Genomic DNA, 20,581 nt, shown 5'->3' on the forward strand with positions numbered 1-20,581 from the left:
TTCAGTTGAATAGAGGAACACCTGTACAAAATTACATCCCTTGTTATACACTGAACAAAAATATAAATGCAACATGTAAAGTGCTGGTCCCATGTTTCATGAGCTGAAATTAAATATACCAGAAATGTTCCATATGCACAATAACTGTATTTTGCTAAAATTTTGTGCACAAATTGGTGAGCATTTTATCCTTTGTCAAGATAATCCATCCACCTGACAGGTGTGGCATACCAAGAAGCTGATTAAACAGCATGATCATTACACAGGTGCACCTTGTGCTGGGGACAATAAAAGCCCACTCTATAATGTGCAGTTTTGTCACATAGCGCAATGCCACAGATGTTTTGAGGGAGTGTGCAATTGGCATGCTGCCTGCAGGAATGTCCACCAGAGCATTGAATGTTCATTTCTCTATCATAAGCTGCCTCCAACGTTGTTTTGGAGATTTTGGCAGTCGCGTCCAACCGGCCTTACAACCACAGACCACGTGTAACCACGCCAGCCCAGGACCTCCACATCCGGCTTCTTCACCTGCGGGATTGTCAGAGGAGGGAGGGGTGCTGAGAAGTATTTCTGTCTAATAAAACCCTTTTGTGCGGAAAAACGTTCTGATTGGCTGGGCCTGACTCCCAAGCGGGTTGGCCAGGCTCCCAAGTGGGTGGGCCTATGTCCTCCCAGGACCACCCATGTCTGCGCCCCTGCGCAGTCATGTGAAATCCATAGATTGGGGCTGAATTTATTTCGATTGACTGATTTCCTCATAAGAACTATAGCTCAGCAAAATCTTTGAAATTGTTGCGTGTTGCGTTTATATTTTTGTTCAATATAGATACCGGTTTTCTCAGCCTCCGCTATATAATAAAGATTGAAGTTGCTCCTTCATTGATTTGTGGTGTTATTTTAGTTGGTTTTATTTCACGATTTACAGGCATGCAAGGCAGTCTTTTTGATCTAAGGAGTTCTGCATGGCACAGAGGCAAGTGTGCTGAAAATGTAAAGGCAAATGTGACCTCTCAGAAGTTTCCCCTTGATCCCTAGTTGTTTAGGGATTCCTTCAAGGAATGAAGGGGAATAGAGGATACATTTTTAGTGTATTTGAACAGGGCCCAGATTCCGTCATGCAAAATTGTCAGCCCTGTGATGTTCCATAATGTTGCACTAATTTGTATAATGGTGCTTTCATGACAACTGGGAACTCGGGGGAAAACAAGGTCAAATGATGACGTTAGTGATAGAAAGATGCTTGAGTTTCCGACTTGGAATTCCGAGTTGGATGACTGTTCCAAATGATTTTTCAAAGTTTGAGCTCGTTTTTTTCTGAGGTCCCAGTTGTATTGAAAGCAGCATATGCCCAAAGTATTATAAGGACAGACACTCTAGAGCAGCGGTGTCAAATTCATTCCATAGAGGGCCTATGTCTGCAGGATTTTGGTTTTTCCTTTCAATTAAGACCTAGACAACCAGGTGACAGGAGGTCTTTACTAATTAGAGACCTTCATTCATCAATTATGTACAAGGGAGGAGTGAAAACCCGCAGACACTCGGCCCTCTGTGGAATGAGTTTGAAGTGCTCTAGAGTCTAATGTCACCTCTATAGAGTACCACAGTATGAGTCATAATACCCATAAAACCTAGCGGTCAAACAAGGATATGGTTCCAATTGTTTTTCCACCATTCATTTTTCCCATAGGGTATTTTAGAAACACTTAAAATAAGGGCTGTGTTTCGTGTTGGCTTACATTTACATTTTAGTCATTTAGCAGACACTCTTATCCAGAGCGATTTACAGGAGCAATTAGGGTTAAGTGCCTTGCTCAAGGGCACATCGACAGATTTTTCACCTAGTCGGCTCGGGGATTAGAACCAGCGACCTTTCGGTTACTGGCACAACGCTCTTAACCACTAAGCTACCTGCCGCTTACTTGGCGTGACGTTTTGATAACCGTGTAAATCTCTCTAGGACAAGCTGACTTTTATCAATATATTTGCCTGTATTTACTCCCCAAAAATGAAATGCTAATTAGCTGCTAATGTGGCTATCATAAAGAATTTCAAATACCATGATGATCTGGATGAGCCTACCGAATCGAGGCAAAGGTAAGAATCTCTGGATTAACTATCTAATGTTAGCTAAATGTAGTAATTAATAAATTGGCTGCATTTCCTTAAATGGACAATTCTATTAACTGTCCTGTGCAAGTTTTAAATTGACACAATACCTGTTAGCAAAGGTGTCCGCTAGAGATGACGGGCAGGGATTTGTAGTCTTGTATTATGTCTACTTTTATGCTAATTAGCATTTTTGAATCTGGGAGTACATAGAGCAGAATATATTGATGAAAGTCACCTTGTCCGAGAGAGATTTACATGGTTATCATAACATCACGCCAGGGTAAGCCTACATGAAACACAGCCCTTATTTTAAGTGTTTCTAAAATTCTCTATGGGAAAAATGTATGGTGGAAAAAACGATTGGAACCATTTCCCTGTTTGACCGCTAGGTTTTATGGGTATCATGACACCTCCACTGTGGGGCTCTATTACCAACGACTAACCAGCTGATGGTTTGGCCTACTTCTGAGTGAGAATTAGTCATCTATACTCCCAAAACGGACCACTAGATGGCAGTAAAAGTCCCTAAATTCTTACCTGTAGTTTTTTTTTTTTGCGCTACCACGACACTAGTCTAATCTCTAGATAGGCATATGATTTGAATGGCTGCAAAGATTGGGTGGATAAATTAGGTTTATTAGAGGGCATTTTACATATGATTGATAATATGTTTGTTAATGTTTCTCTATGGTTCCATTTAATTTGTATTTTGTCAAATCAAAGGCCCAGTGTACAGCAGCCTACAACTGATTTACAATCCATTAGGTCTGTGTTAAAAGAGCTGACTATTGGAAAACCAGCTTTCCTTCTGCTGCCCTTGGAGTTGAACATGACCCCTCCATTATCTGAGCTAAAAGTGAATCATTCATGGAAATTCTACTTACAAGCCGCCATGCACTCTAGCAAACCGTATATTTATTTTTAACCAGGCAAGTCAGTTAAAAACAAATTGTTATTTACAATGAGGGCAGCCTACTTGTAAAGCCCCCCCAACAACAAATTCTTATTTACAATGACGGCGGCTGTGGTGGCCGAACAACGATGCTGACATGCTGTGTTGACAAGGAATCTGCTGACACTGTACTTTGATTATAAAGGTTTATTATATCAAAAGATTTCAGCGTCAATTTACAGATTTCTGCAGAATCTGGAGAACAACTAACCCAATCTCAAATATGATTATTTTCCCCGTCCTTTGTTGAAAACCTGGTATATATCCTATGTAACATAAGATGGTTGTTTTGAATAGACCAATCCCTGGCTTCCACGTATCCAAGTCTCCTCTGTTTCAGGGGGCCCCTATAGTAATGCTTTCCAGATGTTTCAGCAAGGCGGAGTAAAGTTCATCTAACACACCATTTGCAAACGTCAGCCAAAATTATAAACTGTTCAGATATTACACGGCCTACTTGTAAAGCCCCCCTTCCCTAACCTAACCCGGAGGGATCGAACCCAGGTCTGTCGTGACGCCTATTAGCATAGTGATGCAGTCAGAAAAAGCAGTCAGAGAAAGTCGCTAGATTTTAGCGAGTATTCAGACCCCCTCTAGCGACACATTTTCAAAAAAGCGACTAGCGACAAATCTAGCGACTTCTTCTGGTGTTATTGGAGACTTTTGGAGACTCTGACGTGAAAGCACGTATCGTTCTTACTCTGCTCAACGAGCAGCGGGTGCTTTGTTTCCCCCGTTATGCCCCTCTCCTACAGCGTCCATCACAATTACATACACATGGCCAATTATGCAAATTAGGTGATGACGTCATTTAGCGACTTCTAGCCACTTTTAGGACAGCCAATAGCTACTTTCCTTACTGAGGAGTTGGCAACACTGGATGCAGTGCCTTAGACCACTGTGCCACTCCGGAGCCCCCGAGTCAGGCAGGCAGCCCAATTCTGATCATTTTTTCACTAATTTGACCAATCAGATCAGCTCTGAAAAGAGCTGATGTGAAACGATCTGATGTGACTGGTCAAAAGACCAATTAGTGGAAAAAAATATCAGAATTGGGCTGCCTGTGTAAACGCAGCCTAAGAGCTTTTTGTTGTCTATGTAATGTTTCCTCTTCTACATTTTATATTTACATTTCCATTTTAGTCATTTAGCAGCCGCTCTTATCCAGAGCGACTTACAGTTAGTGAGTGCATACATTTTCATACTGGCCCCCCGTGGAGCAAGCCCCAGTCTTGTATTATCAGTGCACCTTTATATTGCTTCAAATATAGGGAGTCTACTGATGATGTGCTTAATGTAGTAATTCTGCTTCTGATATTCTCTAAAGCAAGCTTATGGAGAAAAGGCTAATATCTTTAAAAGTGATGCAACATGCAACAATTTAAAAGATTTTGGTGAGTTACAGTTCATATAAGGAAATCAGTCAATTGAAATAAATAAATTAGACCCGAATCTATCAATTTCACATGACTGGGCAGGGGTGCAGCCATGGGTGGGCCTGGGAGGGCATAGGCCCACCCACTGGGGAGCCAGGCCCAGCCAATCAGAATGAGTTTTTCCCACAAAAGGGCTTTTTTTACAGACAGAAGTACTCCTCCACACCCCTTTCTCCCCCCTCTGATGATCCCGCAGGTGAAGAAGCCGGATGTGGAGGTCCTGGGCTGGCATAGTTACACATGGTCTGTGGTTGTGAGGCCGGTTGGACATACTGCCAAATTCTCTAAAACAACGTTGGAAGCAGCTTATGGTAAAGAAATTAACATGAAATTATCTGGCAACAGCTCTGGTGGACATTCCTGCAGTCAGCATGCCAATTGCAAGCTCCCTCAAAACTTGAGACATCTGTGGCATTGTGTTGTGTGACAAAACTGCACATTTTAGAGTGGCCTTTTATTGTCCCCAGCACAAGGTGCACCTGTGTAATGATCATGCTGTTTAGCTGTTTAGTCAGCTTGTTGATATGCCACATCTGTCAGGTGGATGGACTATCTTGACAAAGGATAAAATGCTCACTAACAGGGATGTAATCAAATGTATGCACAACATTTGAGAGAAATAAGCTTTTTGTGCGTATGGAAACATTTTGGGATCTTTTATTTCAGCTCATGAAACATGTGACCAACACTTTACATGTTGCGTTTATATTTTTGTTCAGTTTATTTGTCTTTTCCGCAAAAAGAATAAGGTGAAGTTAGCACACATAACCAAACACTAGTGACTAGTGGACAGAAACCACGTAAAAAAGAATTTTGCTAATAAAAGTCATTGTCTGAGAAAAAAACGATTAACTGTCATTGACTTTTAATTTATGATAAACCTGGCCATGAAAATATTTGGGTATAGATCAAGAATATATTACATTCATATGGTTTGGACTCCCATAAAAATCGAGATATTAATATTATTTTGGTCTGTTTAATTGCATTTATTTGATGTTGGGCTTGTATTGTGAAAGGAACTCCGGGCCCGCTGCTGTTCGCCTATTGGTGCTGACCTGCCGCTGCATACATGTCAAATAAGCATCGTTGAGCTAGCTATTCAGGGACGTCTCTGGCGGCGGACTGCTGTGACCGTGGCAGACCAGGATCGGAGCTTAGTGCAGAGCTTAGTGCAGTAAGTGGCTGGATACCTTTATAACACGTGTTTCCACATGTTGGATTTGATATCACTTATTTTAGAGTCGTGCATCAGGTTTGGATGGTCAACGGGGGATGTGGGAGGGGGGGCAACTAGATGACTGAATCTGAGGATGTGGCACGCAGAAAGCTAGGGCTGTAGTTGAAACAGGGGCGCACAGCTGGGCTGAAACAGATGCTTTGAGTAATAGGCTATTAGCAGAGATATTACATGTCTTTGGGCGTTTGCACGGTGTTGGACGTTGACTGTGTATCCAGATGTAACGGTCTATATGCAGCGATTTGCTCCAGATCAAGCTGGTCTGCGTCGGTTGATACATTTTTCCGATCCAGCCAATGGTAGGGCATTTGCACGGTCGGTTCATCTGACAAAATGGTGAGAAATATTGTAGGCTATGTTTCACTGAGCCACTCTCAAACCAGAGCTGGCTGGTTCTTGCACAATGTTATCCAGCTGTGTGACTAGCCTATGCTATGGGAAATCCCATTGTAGCATAAGAAAAATGTTACAATGTAGTTAATATGGGTTAATATGTAGCCATTGAGGCCAGAGATTGGTGAAAACGTGGGGCTGGAAGAGCGGTCTAAGAGAACCGTCCCTTGTCAAGAGTTCAGATGTTATAATGGCTTAACAAAGATGATCAAATCAATGCTGCCGTTGTATTAGGCCATTGGATTTGACCCACAGGCAGTCTGACTGATTGCCATTTTGTCAGAGGATGACATTTATAACAACTGTTGTTGTTTGTGAGTGACCAACAAGTCACATTTGCTACAGACTGATGTGTTTGTGTGAGAGAGACCGCGATAAGGGGGCACCCATCAGTCGTGCTTATGCAATGAGTTATTATGGCCTGTATCCATTGAATTGAGTTATCTCGTGAGAACCCCATGAGCCTTAATTCAATTTAAAGAGACAGTAGCGTCTCTCATAGACATTATACAGCCGCCAGCCCGAGTCTACGGAATACCTGTGTTTTATTGTTACTCCTGCAGCCATCTTTGGTGCAATTTCATCATCCAGTAGTAGACCAGCTACACAAATAACTTTGCAGTTTCTCACATAACGGTTTACAGACAGAGACATGCGTTTCAAAATGTCCCCTGTTACATCTGCAGCAAACTGGAACCGGATGGATACAACACTGGATCCATTGTAACAACGGGTTAATGGAATCCAGTTCAGACTGGGTTACATTGTATCTCGGGAATGTCGTGATTCTTGTTCCTCTCTGTGATTAAAAACAAACATGAAATCCATTTGATAGGAAATAAAAAATGCAGTAGCATGGCTTAGTGCAGAAGTTCTCAAATTAAAGGGATTTTCTCCAGAACCTTTCTCTGTTCTGTCACACATACCCAGCCCTATGTGGTGCTAGACAATGTGTGGTCTTTCTTGCCTTGTCTAGGCTAGGATAGATTATTTTAACATAGCCTACTGTAGTCTAATGTAGTTTAAATGAGCTATTAAGCATTTTTTAATTGACTTGCCCATATAAATATAGCCTATGTTGATTAGGCCTAATTAGATTAGAATGAAGATGAGTGATAGCCTATCAACCTGTGTCTATGAGTAGGATGTTAAAACACAATTCATCCATTCATCTAGCCAGCCACACAATTCATCCATTCATCTAGCCAGCCAGCCAGCCACACAATTCATCCATTCATCTAGCCAGCCAGCCACACAATTCATCCATTCATCTAGAACAGCCAGCCGCACAATTCATCCATTCATCTAGCCAACCACACAATTCATCCACTCATCTAGCCAGCCAACCACACAATTCATCCATTCATCTAGCCAGCCAACCACACAATTCATCCATTCATCTAGCCAGCCAACCACACAATTCATCCACTCATCTAGCCAGCCAACCACACAATTAATCCATTCATTGATTTCAGAGAGAGAGAGAGAGAGAAAGGGGTAGGAGGGCAGGATGTGGGGTTTGGGGCTTTTGAAGAGACTCCTCGACTCCGTCCACTGGTCTGTGGTTGTGGGGATGTGAGGTTCAGGACAATTTAGTGCTTCAAAACCCCTGTGTCAGGTCAGCCAGGCCATCTCCATAGCAACATTATACTGAATCAGCTATCCTATTTTGTGATAACATAAGAGACGTTACCTAGTAAGGTGTGATTTCTGGCTGATGTGTGAGTAATACAGGCCTATAGAATGTGTAATCAACTCAACAATGTGTGTGTGGTTGAGAGACTACGTCTACTCTAGTCTCAGAATTAAATAGAATTACTGGAATGCTGTTTCAGGGTTCGTCTTGTCCCAGGAAATACAATAGTCAAGGCCTCTAGTTTTGCTTTTTCGTGTTTTGTGTTGCATTATCCCCCTTGTCTCTAACTCGTAACGTAATGCTGTTTAGAACTGTGCCTGTGAGTGCCACACTTTTGGGAACTAATCTTGTGGAAAGAAACGTATCGTAGGACACCTTATTACAGTTTTCCCAAAGTTTTTATTCAGGGGGATGTTATGAATTTCACCGCCTCTGACAATAGCTAGGATAATTTATGAATTTTGGTCGAGCGCGGGTAGATAAATCAGCTGGGGCAATATAATTAATCTGTGTTATGAATGTTTTACAGGGTAGATAAACAAGGACAAAATAATGAATATTTGCTATTAAAATGTTGTTGTGTCCTTTCAGATAACCATGACGACAGAAATCTCCACCTCCATAAACATAAAGGAGCCTCGATGGGACCAAGGGACGTTTATGGGCCGGGCCAAACACTTCTTCACCGTTACCGACCCCCGCAACATCCTGCTCACCAACGAACAATTAGAGAATGCACACAAGGTCATCAGTGACTACCGGTAGTGTATTCTGAGCCTGGTTCTCCTTAGTTCTCCTTGGTTCTGGTTCCTCTTGGTGCTCCTTAGTTATCCTTGGTTCTGGTTCTCCCTAGTTCTTCTTGGTTCTGGTTCCTCCTGGTTCTCCCTAGTTCTCCTTGGTTCTGGTTCTTCCTGGTTCTCCCTAGTTCTCCTTGGTTCTGGTTCCTCCTGGTTCTCCCTAGTTCTCCATGGTTCTGGTTCCTCCTGGTTCTCCCTAGTTCTCCAAGGTTCTGGTTCCTCCTGGTTCTCCCTAGTTCTCCAAGGTTCTGGTTCCTCCTGGCTCTGCTGTATGGAAACAACCTATAACTGAGCTGAGAGCTCCTGTTAGAATTGGCCTCAGGCTTATTGGCATAGGTCTAGAATCAGTTTACCCTTAATTAACTCTTGATTAACCAGAAAGGCTGCAAATGGTTGCATTCTATGATGCATCATTGAATACAATGAACAATGTGGCTAGGGAAGAGACTGAAGGCTTCTACACTGATGCATTTGGGACCATGTTTATCAAATACAGGTTGTGTGCAACTCACAGAGTTGTGTTGGTACAAAGTAAACAGGCTCAGCTAATCACTTGTGCTTTGTCTTTGAACCCCTCTCCCCCCCAGGCAAGGTGTGATGACCCCCGGGCTGACAGAGGACGAGCTATGGAAAGCCAAGTACATCTTCGACTCCGCTTTCCACCCAGACACCGGAGAGAAGATGATCCTGATTGGCCGCATGTCGGCTCAGGTCCCCATGAACATGACCATCACTGGCTGTATGATGACCTTCTACAAGTGAGCAGCAGTGTTCTATTAGAATGATAGAGTGTTATAAGACTGTTCTATTTGAATGATAGTGTTACAGTGAGGGGGGAAAAAGTATTTGATCCCTTGCTGATTTTGTACGTTTGATCACTGACAAAGACATGATCAGTCTATCATTTTAATGGTAGGTTTATTTGAACAGTGAGAGACAGAATAACAACAAAAAAATCCAGAAAAACGCATGTCAAAAATGTTATAAATTGATTTGCATTTTAATGAGGGAAATAAGAATTTGACCCCTCTTCAAAACATGCCTTAGTACTTGGTGGCAAAACCCTTGATGGCAATCACAGAGGTCAGACGTTTCTTGTAGTTGGCCACTAGGTTTGCACACATCTCAGGAGGGATTTTGTTCCACTCCTCTTTGCAGATCTTCTCCAAGTCATTAAGGTTTCGAGGCTGACGTTTGGCAACTCAAACCTTCAGCTCCCTCCACAGATTTTCTATGGGATTAAGGTCTGGAGACTGGCTAGGCCACTCCAGGACCTTAATGTGCTTCTTCTTGAGCCACTCCTTTGTTGCCTTGGCCTTGTGTTTTGGGTCATTGTCATGCTGGAAAACCCATCCACGACCCATTTTCAATGCCCTGGCTAAGGGAAGGAGGTTCTCACCAAAGATTTGACGGTACATGGCCCGTCCATCGTCCCTTTGATGCGGTGAAGTTGTCCTGTCCCCTTAGCAGAAAAACACCCCCAAAGCATAATGTTTCCACCTCCATGTTTGACGGTGGGGATGGTGTTCTTGGGGTCATAGGCAGCATTCCTCCTCCTCCAAACACGGCGAGTTGAGTTGATGGCAAAGAGGTCGATTTTGGTCTCATCTGACCACAACACTTTCACCCAGTTCTCCTCTGAATCATTCAGACGGGCATGTATATGTGCTTTCTTGAGCAAGGGGACCTTGCGGGCGCTGCAGGATTTCAGTCCTTCACGGCGTAGTGTGTTACCAATTGTTTTCTTGGTGACTATGGTCCCAGCTGCCTTGAGATCATTGACAAGATCCTCCCGTGTAGTTCTGGGCTGATTCCTCATAGTTCTCATGATCATTGCAACTCCACGAGGTGAGATCTTGCATGGAGCCCCAGGCCGAGGGAGATTGACAGTTATTTTGTGTTTCTTCCATTTGCGAATAATCACACCAACTGTTGTCACCTTCTCACCAAGCTGCTTGGCGATGGTCTTGTAGCCCATTCCAGCCTTGTGTAGGTCTACAATCTTGTCCCTGACATCCTTGGATAGCTCTTTGGTCTTGGCCATGGTGGAGAGTTTGGAATCTGATTGATTGATTGCTTCTGTGGACAGGTGTCTTTTATACAGGTAACAAGCTGAGATTAGGAGCGCTCCCTTTAAGAGTATGCTCCTAATCTCAAATTGTTACCTGTATGAAAGACACCTGGAAGCCAGAAATCTTTCTGATTGAGAGGGGGTCAAATACTTATTTCCCTCATTAAAATGCAAATCAATTTATAAAATTTTTGACATGCGTTTTTCTGGATTTTGTTGTTATTCTGTCTCTCACTGTTCAAATAAACCTACCATTAAAATTATAGACTGATCATTTCTTTGTCAGTGGGCAAACGTACAAAATCAGCAGGGGATCAAATACTTTTTTCCCTCACTGTATAAGACTGTTCTATTAGAATGATAGTGTTAAAAGACTGTTCTATTAGAATGATAGACTGTTCTATTATTATGTCACGGTTCAGACAGACGACAAGAGGACCACAATTGCGTCACACCAGAAAGTTTATTAAAACGGGGTCGAAGAGTAGTCAGGAGTCGTAATGGCAGAAAGCAGGTCTGGTTTTCCTGGGGCAGAAGAGTATCCAAGAATCAGGCAGGTCCGGGGTCACAAAACAAGGGTGAGCCAGAAGCGCGAGCACACAGGTTCCGGGTGTGAGCTTTGCAGACGATCTGACAAAGGAGAGCTGAAAGACAGGACTTTAAATACTGGGAGAGGTTAGTGGGTAATGCAGCGCAGCTGGCAGAGTAATTAGAGCCGAGCAGAGCAGGGACAGGTGGAGCTAGTTAGGCTGAGTAGAGAGAGAGAGATGAGCAGAGTGGAAGATAGTGGAAACACATTAAGGTGGTAACCCGGTGGAGTGAGAGGGCTCATGACAGAACCCCCCCAAGGGACGGCCCCAGAAGTCCCAAGAGCAACACCACGCCGGGCGGGAGGAGGGGAGCCGGAGGAGGGCTAGAACTCCTCCGAACGGTCCGAGCGAACGCCCTCATCCTCGGAGGAAGCCGGAGGGCCGTGGGTCGGGAGATGGGACAGGTCCCGAAACAGGATCAGGCACAGGACAGGAAGCCGAGCGGGCAGGACGGTTAGGGATCCCTCTGGGGCGGCCCCTACGGATTGCAGGTTGATCAGGATGCCGTTGGTGGAAGGCGGTGATGAGAGTCCTATCCACAATCCGACTAGCTGGCACCCAGGTCCTTTCCTCAGGTCCATAGCCCTCCCAGTCAATGAGGTACTGGAGACCCCTACCCCTCCGTCTGGACCGAAGCAGGCGGCGGACGGTGTAAACCAGACCACCATCGACGAGCTGTGGAGGAGGAGGACAAGGCGCAGCAGGGACCAGCGGACTCTCATGAATGGGCTTAATCTTAGACACATGGAACGTGGGGTGCACCCTCATGGAATTAGGCAGTTGGAGCCGGACAGCAGTTGGGCTAATCACTCTTATGATAGGGAATGGGCCAATGAACCGAGGTGCCAACTTCTGCGACTCCACCCTGAGTGGCAGGTTCCTTGACGACAACCACACCCTTTGACCAACATGGTAGGTGGGAGCAGGGATTCTCCGACGGTTGGCCCCGGTAGTGTAGCTGGCAACGGATCTGAGAAGTGTGGCTCGGGCCTGTGACCAGGTGCGGCGACATCGACGGGCAAACGCAAGTGCAGATGGGCAAGTAACCTCCCCTTCCTGACTGGCAAATAGAGGAGGCTGGTATCCATACACACATTGGAAAGGGGACATACCGATGGCAGAGCAGGTCAGAGAATTGTGTGCGTACTCCACCCATGTCAATTGCTGCGACCAGGAGTGGGGGTTGCGTGAGGTCATGCATCGCAGTGCCTTCTCGAGCTCCTGATTTGCCCGCTCTGACTGCCCATTGGATTGGGGATGGAATCCGGAAGTCAGACTGACTGTGGCTCCCAGCAGGTGACAGAACTCCTTCCAAAAAGCGGAGGAGAATTGTGGACCACGGTCAGAAACTACATCCTTTGGCAGTCCGTGGATCCGGAAGACGTGTTCCAGGACCACCTGGGCGGTCTCCTTGGCGGTTGGGAGCTTGGGGAGGGGAATGAAGTGTGCCATCTTGCTGAATCGGTCAACTATGGTGAGAATGACGGTCTTGCCCCTTGAAGGGGGCAGCCCCGTGACAAAGTCAAGGGCGATGTGAGACCAGGGACGTCTGGGCACAGGCAGGGGCTGCAGCAATCCGGCTGGGGGCTGGCAGGACGACTTGTGTTGGTTGCAGATGGGGCAGGCTTGGACGAATTCCCGTACATCCTTTCTCAGAGCGGGCCACCAGAACCTCTGGGCGAGCAGGTTGTAAGTGCGGGTGGAGCCAGGGTGACAAGCTAGGCGGGAGTCATGTCCCCACTGAACGACCTGGGACCTTAGGTTTTCGGGGACAAAAAGGCGGTCAGCTGGGCAAGTGCTGGGACCGGGCTGGTTACGGAGAGCTTCCAGCACCTGTTCCTCAACAGCCCAGGTCAGAGCTGCTACGATGCAGGGACTTGGCAGAATCGACACAGGATCCTTGGAGGGGTTGTCATCCTTCTGGAATTGACGGGAGAGGGCGTCTGGCTTGGTGTTGCGTGATCCAGGCCGGTATGACAGAGTGAAATTAAACCTGGTGAAGAACAGGGCCCAGCGGGACTGCCTGGAGTTCAACCGTTTGGCCGTGCGGATGTACTCCAAGTTCTTATGATCGGTCCAAACGAGAAATGGAATGGTGGACCCCTCCAGCCAGTGACGCCACTCCTCCAAGGCAAGCTTCACAGCCAGCAGCTCTCGGTTCCCTATGTCGTAATTGCACTCAGAGGGGGACAACCGACGTGAGAAAAAGGCACAGGGATGGAGCTTCCTATCCTCCGCAGCCCACTGAGAAATCACAGCACCAACTCCCACATCCGAGGCGTCCACCTCCACAATGAATTGCCGGTCCACGTCAGGCATCTGGAGGATGGGAGCGGAGGTGAACCTTACCTTGAGGGTACTGAAGGCCTTGTCGGCTGCTGGGGTCCAGGTGAAGGGTTGCTTGGTGCTGGTTAGAGCAGTGAGAGGGGCAGCAACGGTACTGTAGTTCCGGATAAACTTTCTATAGAAGTTAGCAAACCCCAGAAACTGTTGCAGCTTCTTTCTGTTCTCCGGAACTGGCCATGAAGTGACTGCTGATACTTTGGCAGGATCCATTTGGATACTTCCCTCTGCCACTATGTACCCCAGGAAGGCCACTGTCTTGACGTGAAACTCACATTTCTCTGCCTTGGCGTAGAGGGAATTCTCCAGAAGACGATGAAGGACTTGCTGGACATGGCGGGTGTGTTCAGACAGGTTTCTGGAGTAGATTAAGATGTCATCCAGGTAAACGAAGACAAACTTGTTTAACATGTCCCGCAGTACATCATTCACTAGAGCCTGGAACACAGCAGGAGCATTGGTGAGGCCAAAAGGCATAACCAGATACTCGTAGTGGCCTGTTGGTGTATTGAATGCGGTCTTCCATTCATCTCCCTCCCGGATCCGCACTAGGTGGTAAGCGTTTCTGAGATCCAACTTGGTAAAAACAGTGGCTCCCTGGAGCAACTCAAAAGCAGAGGTGAGCAGAGGGAGAGGGTAACGGTTTTTCACTGTGATGTCGTTGAGTCCCCTGTAGTCGATGCAGGGGCGAAGAGATCCGTCCCTCTTCCCCACAAAGAAGAAGCCAGCACCAGCCGGAGATGAAGATGAACGGATCAATCCTGTGGACAGAGAGTCATTGATGTAGTCCTCCATGGACCTTCTTTCAGGAGCAGACAACGAATAAAGACGGCCCCTAGGAGGGGCTGTTCCAGGGAGGAGGTCGATGGCACAGTCGTACGGTCGGTGAGGGGGGCAGAGATGTGGCTCTTGCTTTGTTAAACACTTCTCTGAGACCATGGTAGCATTCTGGGACATGGGAGAGGTCAGGAGCGGAGTTAGTAGGTACTGGCCGAGGGGGGTAGTGCGGCAGCAAGCAGGCAGGTTCGGTGGCAGTCCTCTCCCCCACTCCCCTGATCACCCCCGGTCACCCAGTCGAGCTGAGGGTTGTGCCGGCGGAGCCATGGGTAACCCAGGATGAGGGGTTGGCCTGGAGAGGGGAGCAGGTGAAACTGGATAGTTTCTTGATGGTTTCCGGACAGACCCATCAAGACCGGGGCCGTGACATGAGTGACCGATCCGAGTAAGTGTCCGTCCAGTGCCCGGGCAGGAATAGGAGGTGTCAAACGGAGGTTCTCCAGTCCCAGTTGGCGTGCCAGCTTGATGTCCATTATGTTGGCTTCGGCGCCCGAATCCACCAGAGCAGCCAGGGTGTGAGTTGAGTCAGAGAGGCGGAGGTGAACTTGCAGCAAGGGGTTTGCGGTCGGAGGACTGGATGGTCATTGAGCTCAACCGGACTCTCCCTATGCCCGGTGAGCTTCGGCTTTAAAGGGCAGGTTACCACACGATGTCCATCACCTCCACAATAGAGGCAGAGGTTTGAGGTGAGCGGCGCTGGCGCTCTGCAGGAGTGAGAGAGAGGCTCGCCCAATCTCCATAGGCTCAGACTGATCAAGCTGACTTGGGTGAGTGGCAGTAGCTGACAGGAGCCCAGTCGGATCTCTCCGAATGCCGGTAGTTGGTGGACCTTGGCGCCCCCTCTCACGACGACGGGTCTGTATCCTTCTGTCGATCCGGACAGTCAGTGCGATGGCTTCATCAAGAGTGGAAGGCAGTTCATGGGAGACCAACTTCGTCCTTGATATAGTCAGCCAAGCTATGGAAGAACGCGTCCACCAACGATGGTGTGTTCCAAGAACTTCGTCTTGCCAGGGTTCGGAAGTCGATGGAATGGTCTGCGACTGTACGTCTGCCTTGTCGAATACTGAACAGTTCACGAGACGCCTCTGCGGTTGGTGAATCCAGGTCAAACACCTTCAGCATCTCCTCAGCAAACAGGTCGAAGGTTGCACATGCGGGGGTTTGACGTTCGAACTCTGCTGTTCCCCAGAGTCGAGCTCGGCCCGTCAGGTGAGTGATGGCATACCCGACCCTAGCTCCCTCCGTGGCGAAGGTCCTTGGCTGCAAGGAGAACTGAAGTCGGCAGCTAGTCAGGAATGGCCGGACCTGGGTAGAATCGCCGTTGAACCGCTCGGGTTTCCAATCTTGGGTTCCGGGGCAGCGGCTGCAATGACCGGGGCAGGTAACTCGGAGGCAGGGCTGGTGGGCAGACTGGCTGGGGTAAGGTTGGTGAGGAGTTGGATGATCCTGGCGAGTTGTTGTTGCTGCTGCTGGGACTGCTGCTGGTGCTGCTGGAACTGCTGATGCTGTTGGTGGCCGACCTGAAGCAGAGAGGTGATGTCGCCGCTCATGCGGCCTAGCTCTCTCTCAGTGTGTTCCAGGCGTAGCATGGCGGTGGGTTGCTCAGGTTCTTCGGTTTCCATGTCGGGGGAAGTGTGCGCTGAGTCCATGATGGTCAGATCGTACTGTCACGGTTCAGACAGACGACAAGAGGACCACAATTGCGTCACACCAGAAAGTTTATTAAAACGGGGTCGAAGAGTAGTCAGGAGTCGTAATGGCAGAAAGCAGGTCTGGTTTTCCTGGGGCAGAAGAGTATCCAAGAATCAGGCAGGTCCGGGGTCACAAAACAAGGGTGAGCCAGAAGCGCGAGCACACAGGTTCCGGGTGTGAGCTTTGCAGACGATCTGACAAAGGAGAGCTGAAAGACAGGACTTTAAATACTGGGAGAGGTTAGTGGGTAATGCAGCGCAGCTGGCAGAGTAATTAGAGCCGAGCAGAGCAGGGACAGGTGGAGCTAGTTAGGCTGAGTAGAGAGAGAGAGATGAGCAGAGTGGAAGATAGTGGAAACACATTAAGGTGGTAACCCGGTGGAGTGAGAGGGCTCATGACATATTATGATATATGGAAATGTCTGCTCTATCCAAAATTACAACCAACTAATTGCAGTATTACCGCAAAAATGGAAGAAGCAAGTGGAAGGGGGAGAAAGTAAGGAACTTGTCTGTCAGCCCTGCATTAAAGACTAAAATTGGTTAAAGAAAATTGTGATAAATAAAAAAAGTATACCAGTTTCATTTAAGGACCAAAAAATGGACAGCTGTGCCATACAGATTGCAAAACAGTTGGGAAGATATTTTCGATGTATCGATTCCATGGCACATGGTTTATGAACTGATACACAAAACGACGCCAGATTCAAAATGTAGAGTTTTTCAATTTAAATTATTATACAAAATTCTTGCAACCAATACAATGTTATCTATATATATATATATATATATATATATATATATATATAATATATATATGGGGGATACAACCATCCCAGCTCTACAGATTTTGCTGCAAAGAGACAGAATCATTAGATCATTTGTTTTGGTACTGTCCATTTGTAGCTTGTTTTTGGTCACAGGTCCAGGAATGGCAGAAGAATTCCAATATTTACCTGGAGCTAACTCCGCAGATAGCACTGCTGAGTGATTTGAAAAGTCAAAGTCAATCAATCCATAAAATAATAATACTTTTAGCAAAAAAATTGTATATTTAATTAACAATCTGTAGAAACTATGAAAATAGAAAGGTTCAGGACTTTTGTAAAACATCACAGCACAGTTTAAAAAATATGGCAAAAAAAAAGACTGTTCTATTAGAATAATAGTGTTATAAGACTGTTCCGGACGACTATGTGATCACGCTCTCCGTAGCCGATGTGAGTAAGACTTTTAAGCAGGTCAACATTCACAAGGCCGCAGGGCCAGACGGATTACCAGGACGTGTACTCCGAGCATGTGCTGACCAACTGGCAAGTGTCTTCACTGACATTTTCAACATGTCCCTGACTGAGTCTGTAATACCAACATGTTTCAAGCAGACCACCATAGTCCCCGTGCCCAAGAACTCTAAGATAACCTGCCTAAATGACTACCGACCCGTGGCACTGACGTCTGTAGCCATGAAGTGCTTTGAAAGACTGGTCATGGCTCACATCAACAGCATAATCCCAGAAACCCTAGACCCACTCCAATTTGCATACCGCCCCAACAGATCCACAGATGATGCAATCTCTATCGCACTCCACACTGCCCTTTCCCACCTGGACAAGAGGAACACCTACGTGAGAATGCTATTCATTGACTACAGCTCAGCATTCAACACCATAGTGCCCTCAAAGCTCATCACTAAGCTAAGGATCCTGGGACTAAACACCTCCCTCTGCAACTGGATCCTGGACTTCCTGACGGGCCGCCCCCAGGTGGTAAGGGTAGGTAACAACACATCTGCCACACTGATCCTCAACACGGGGGCCCCTCAGGGGTGCGTGCTCAGTCCCCTCCTGTACTCTCTGTTCACCCATGACTGCATGGCCAGGCACGACTCCAACACCATCATTAAGTTTGCCGACGACACAACAGTGGTAGGCCTGATCACCGACAACGATGAGACAGCCTATAGGGGAGGAGGTCAGAGATCTGGCCGTGTGGTGCCAGGACAACAACCTCTCCCTCAACGTGACCAAGACAAAGGAGATGATTGTGGACTACAGGAAAAAAAAGAGGACTGAGCACGCCCCCATTCTCATCGACGGGGCTGTAGTGGAACAGGTTGAGAGCTTCAAGTTCCTTGGTGTCCACATCACCAACGAACTATCAGGGTCCAAACACACCAAGACAGTCGTGAAGAGGGCACGACAAAGCCTATTCCCCCTCAGGAGACTAAAAAGATTTGGCATGGGTCCTCAGATCCTCAAAAAATTCTACAGCTGCACCATCGAGAGCATCCTGACTGGTTGCATCACCGCCTGGTATGGCAACTGCTTGGCCTCTGACCGCAAGGCACTACAGAGGGTAGTGCGTACGGCCCAGTACATCACAGGGGCAAAGCTCCCTGCCATCCAGGACCTCTATACCAGGCGGTGTCAGAGGAAGGCCCTCAAAATTGTCAAAGACTCCAGTCACCCTAGTCATAGACTGTTCTCTCTGCTACCGCGACGGCAAGCGGTACCGGAGTGCCAAGTCTAGGTCCAAAAGACTTCTCAACAGCTTCTACCCCCAAGCCATAAGACTCCTGAACAGCTAATCATGGCTACCCGGACTATTTGCACTGCCCCCCCACCCCATACTTTTTACGCTGCTGCTACTCTGTTAAGTATTTATGCATAGTCACTTTAACTCTACCCACATGTACATATTACCTCAACTACCTCAACTAGCCGGTGCCCCCGCACATTGACTATGCAACGGTACCCCCCTGTATATATAGCCTCCCTACTGTCACTTTATTCTATTGTATATATAGCCTCCCTACTGTCACTTTATTTTTACTTCTGCTCTTTTTTTCTCAACACTTTTTTGTTGTTGTTTTATTCTTACTTTTTTGTTTAAAATAAATGCACTGTTGGTTAAGGGCTGTAAGTAAGCATTTCACTGTAATGTCTGCACCTGTTGTATTCGGCGCATGTGACCAATAAAATTTGATTTGATTTGATTCTATTAGAATGATAGTGTTATGAGACTGTTCTATTAGAATGATAGTGTTATAAGACTTCTATTAGAATGATAGTGTTATAAGACTTCTATTAGAATGACAGTGTTATGAGACTGTTCTATTAGGATGATAGTGTTATGAGACTGTTCTATTAGAATGATAGCGTTATAAGACTTCTATTAGAATTATAGTGTTATGAGTGTCACGAACCGGCTCAAGTTCGTAACAAAAGGGAGACACGTGGAGACAAGGAATACTTAAAGTATATATTTATTAACTAAAGTAAACTAACTGAAATAACAATGGGGTGTGTAATCAGTAATCAGTAGTGTAAGTGAGTGTTTGCTTGCATAAATGTAATATGGAAAAGTGTTGAGAAGTGCCAAAGCAAACAACCAAAAAGGCCACAAAAATACCACAACCAAAGTCAAAGTATCTGCCTGGAGAGAGTCTCTTTCATGAATGTGGAAGAGGTCCATTTATGCTGGGACACACCCGGCCCAGGTGTTTCCCATGTAGCTGACGACCCTCCCAACTCCGCCCACCGGCATCCTAATAAGGAAACAAGAGCAAAGAGAGAATACGGCAGACAGAGTGGGAGGGTCGTCACACCCCCCCATAAGACCGGGGACCAACAAGGACCCCGGACCAACGTACCAGCCCCTGCGTCCCAAACCGACAAATTGTACATGTTCACACCTCCACTTGCCCCCCCATCATCCTCCTCTCCAGACCTCAGCAACCTTTACACAGGAAGCAACCTTTAAGAGGAAAGAAGAACACAAGACTAGGAAGGGACAAACAGGAAAGATAGAACATGACAAACTCAAACAATGGTCGGTCACATCAATATTCATGAACAGGGCGCACGAGAGAGCGCATCAGCAATCACGTTATCAGTCCCCCGGATGTGCCGCACATCTAGATGGAAGGATTGTAAAAATAAACACCATCTCATTATCCTCTGATTAGGGCACCTCATGGACCTCAAAAAGGTGAGAGGGTTATGGTCGGTGTAGACCACAATAGGTACTACACCCGACCCAACATACACTTCAAAGTGTTGTAGCGCCCATATAAGTGCTAATGCTTCTTTTTCAATGACCGAATAGTTCAACTGATAATGGTTAAACTTTTTGGAAAAGAAACTAACAGGCCTCTCAACCCCAGCCACATCTGCTTGCAGCAAAACTGCACCCGCCCCCACATGACTAGCATCCACCTGCAAGGTAAATGACAAATCCACACGAGGAGCAGCCAGTACCGGAGTTGAAGTAAGCAACCTCTTTGCATCTTCGAAAGCCTGTTGACAATGAGAAGACCATACGTACACAGCCTTAGCTTTCAGCAAATATGTCAAGGGATCGACCACAGTAGAGAAGTTCCTACAAAAACCACGATAATACCCAATCATTCCCAAGAAACGCATCAGTTCCTTTTTAGTAGCTGGTAGTGGAAAAGCATCAATAGCTACCACTTTAGCCC

At 46.5% G+C, this 20,581-nt stretch overlaps 1 protein-coding gene across 1 annotated transcript in view; it reads left to right on the forward strand.

Moving 5' to 3' along the window:
- The first annotated feature begins 5,571 nt into the window (after window positions 1-5,571).
- LOC121530927 (sideroflexin-1) overlaps window positions 5,572-20,581 on the forward strand; it is a 37,823-nt gene continuing 22,813 nt past the window's right edge. The window contains exons 1-3 of the mRNA XM_041836314.2: window positions 5,572-5,677; window positions 8,361-8,530; window positions 9,154-9,324. Of these exons, the coding sequence (XP_041692248.1) occupies window positions 8,367-8,530; window positions 9,154-9,324 (335 nt within the window). The 5' untranslated portion in view covers window positions 5,572-5,677; window positions 8,361-8,366. The remainder of the gene's footprint in view (window positions 5,678-8,360; window positions 8,531-9,153; window positions 9,325-20,581) is intronic.

This window comes from Coregonus clupeaformis, chromosome 2 (genome assembly GCF_020615455.1).
Source record: "Coregonus clupeaformis isolate EN_2021a chromosome 2, ASM2061545v1, whole genome shotgun sequence".
Lineage (NCBI taxonomy): Eukaryota > Metazoa > Chordata > Actinopteri > Salmoniformes > Salmonidae > Coregonus > Coregonus clupeaformis.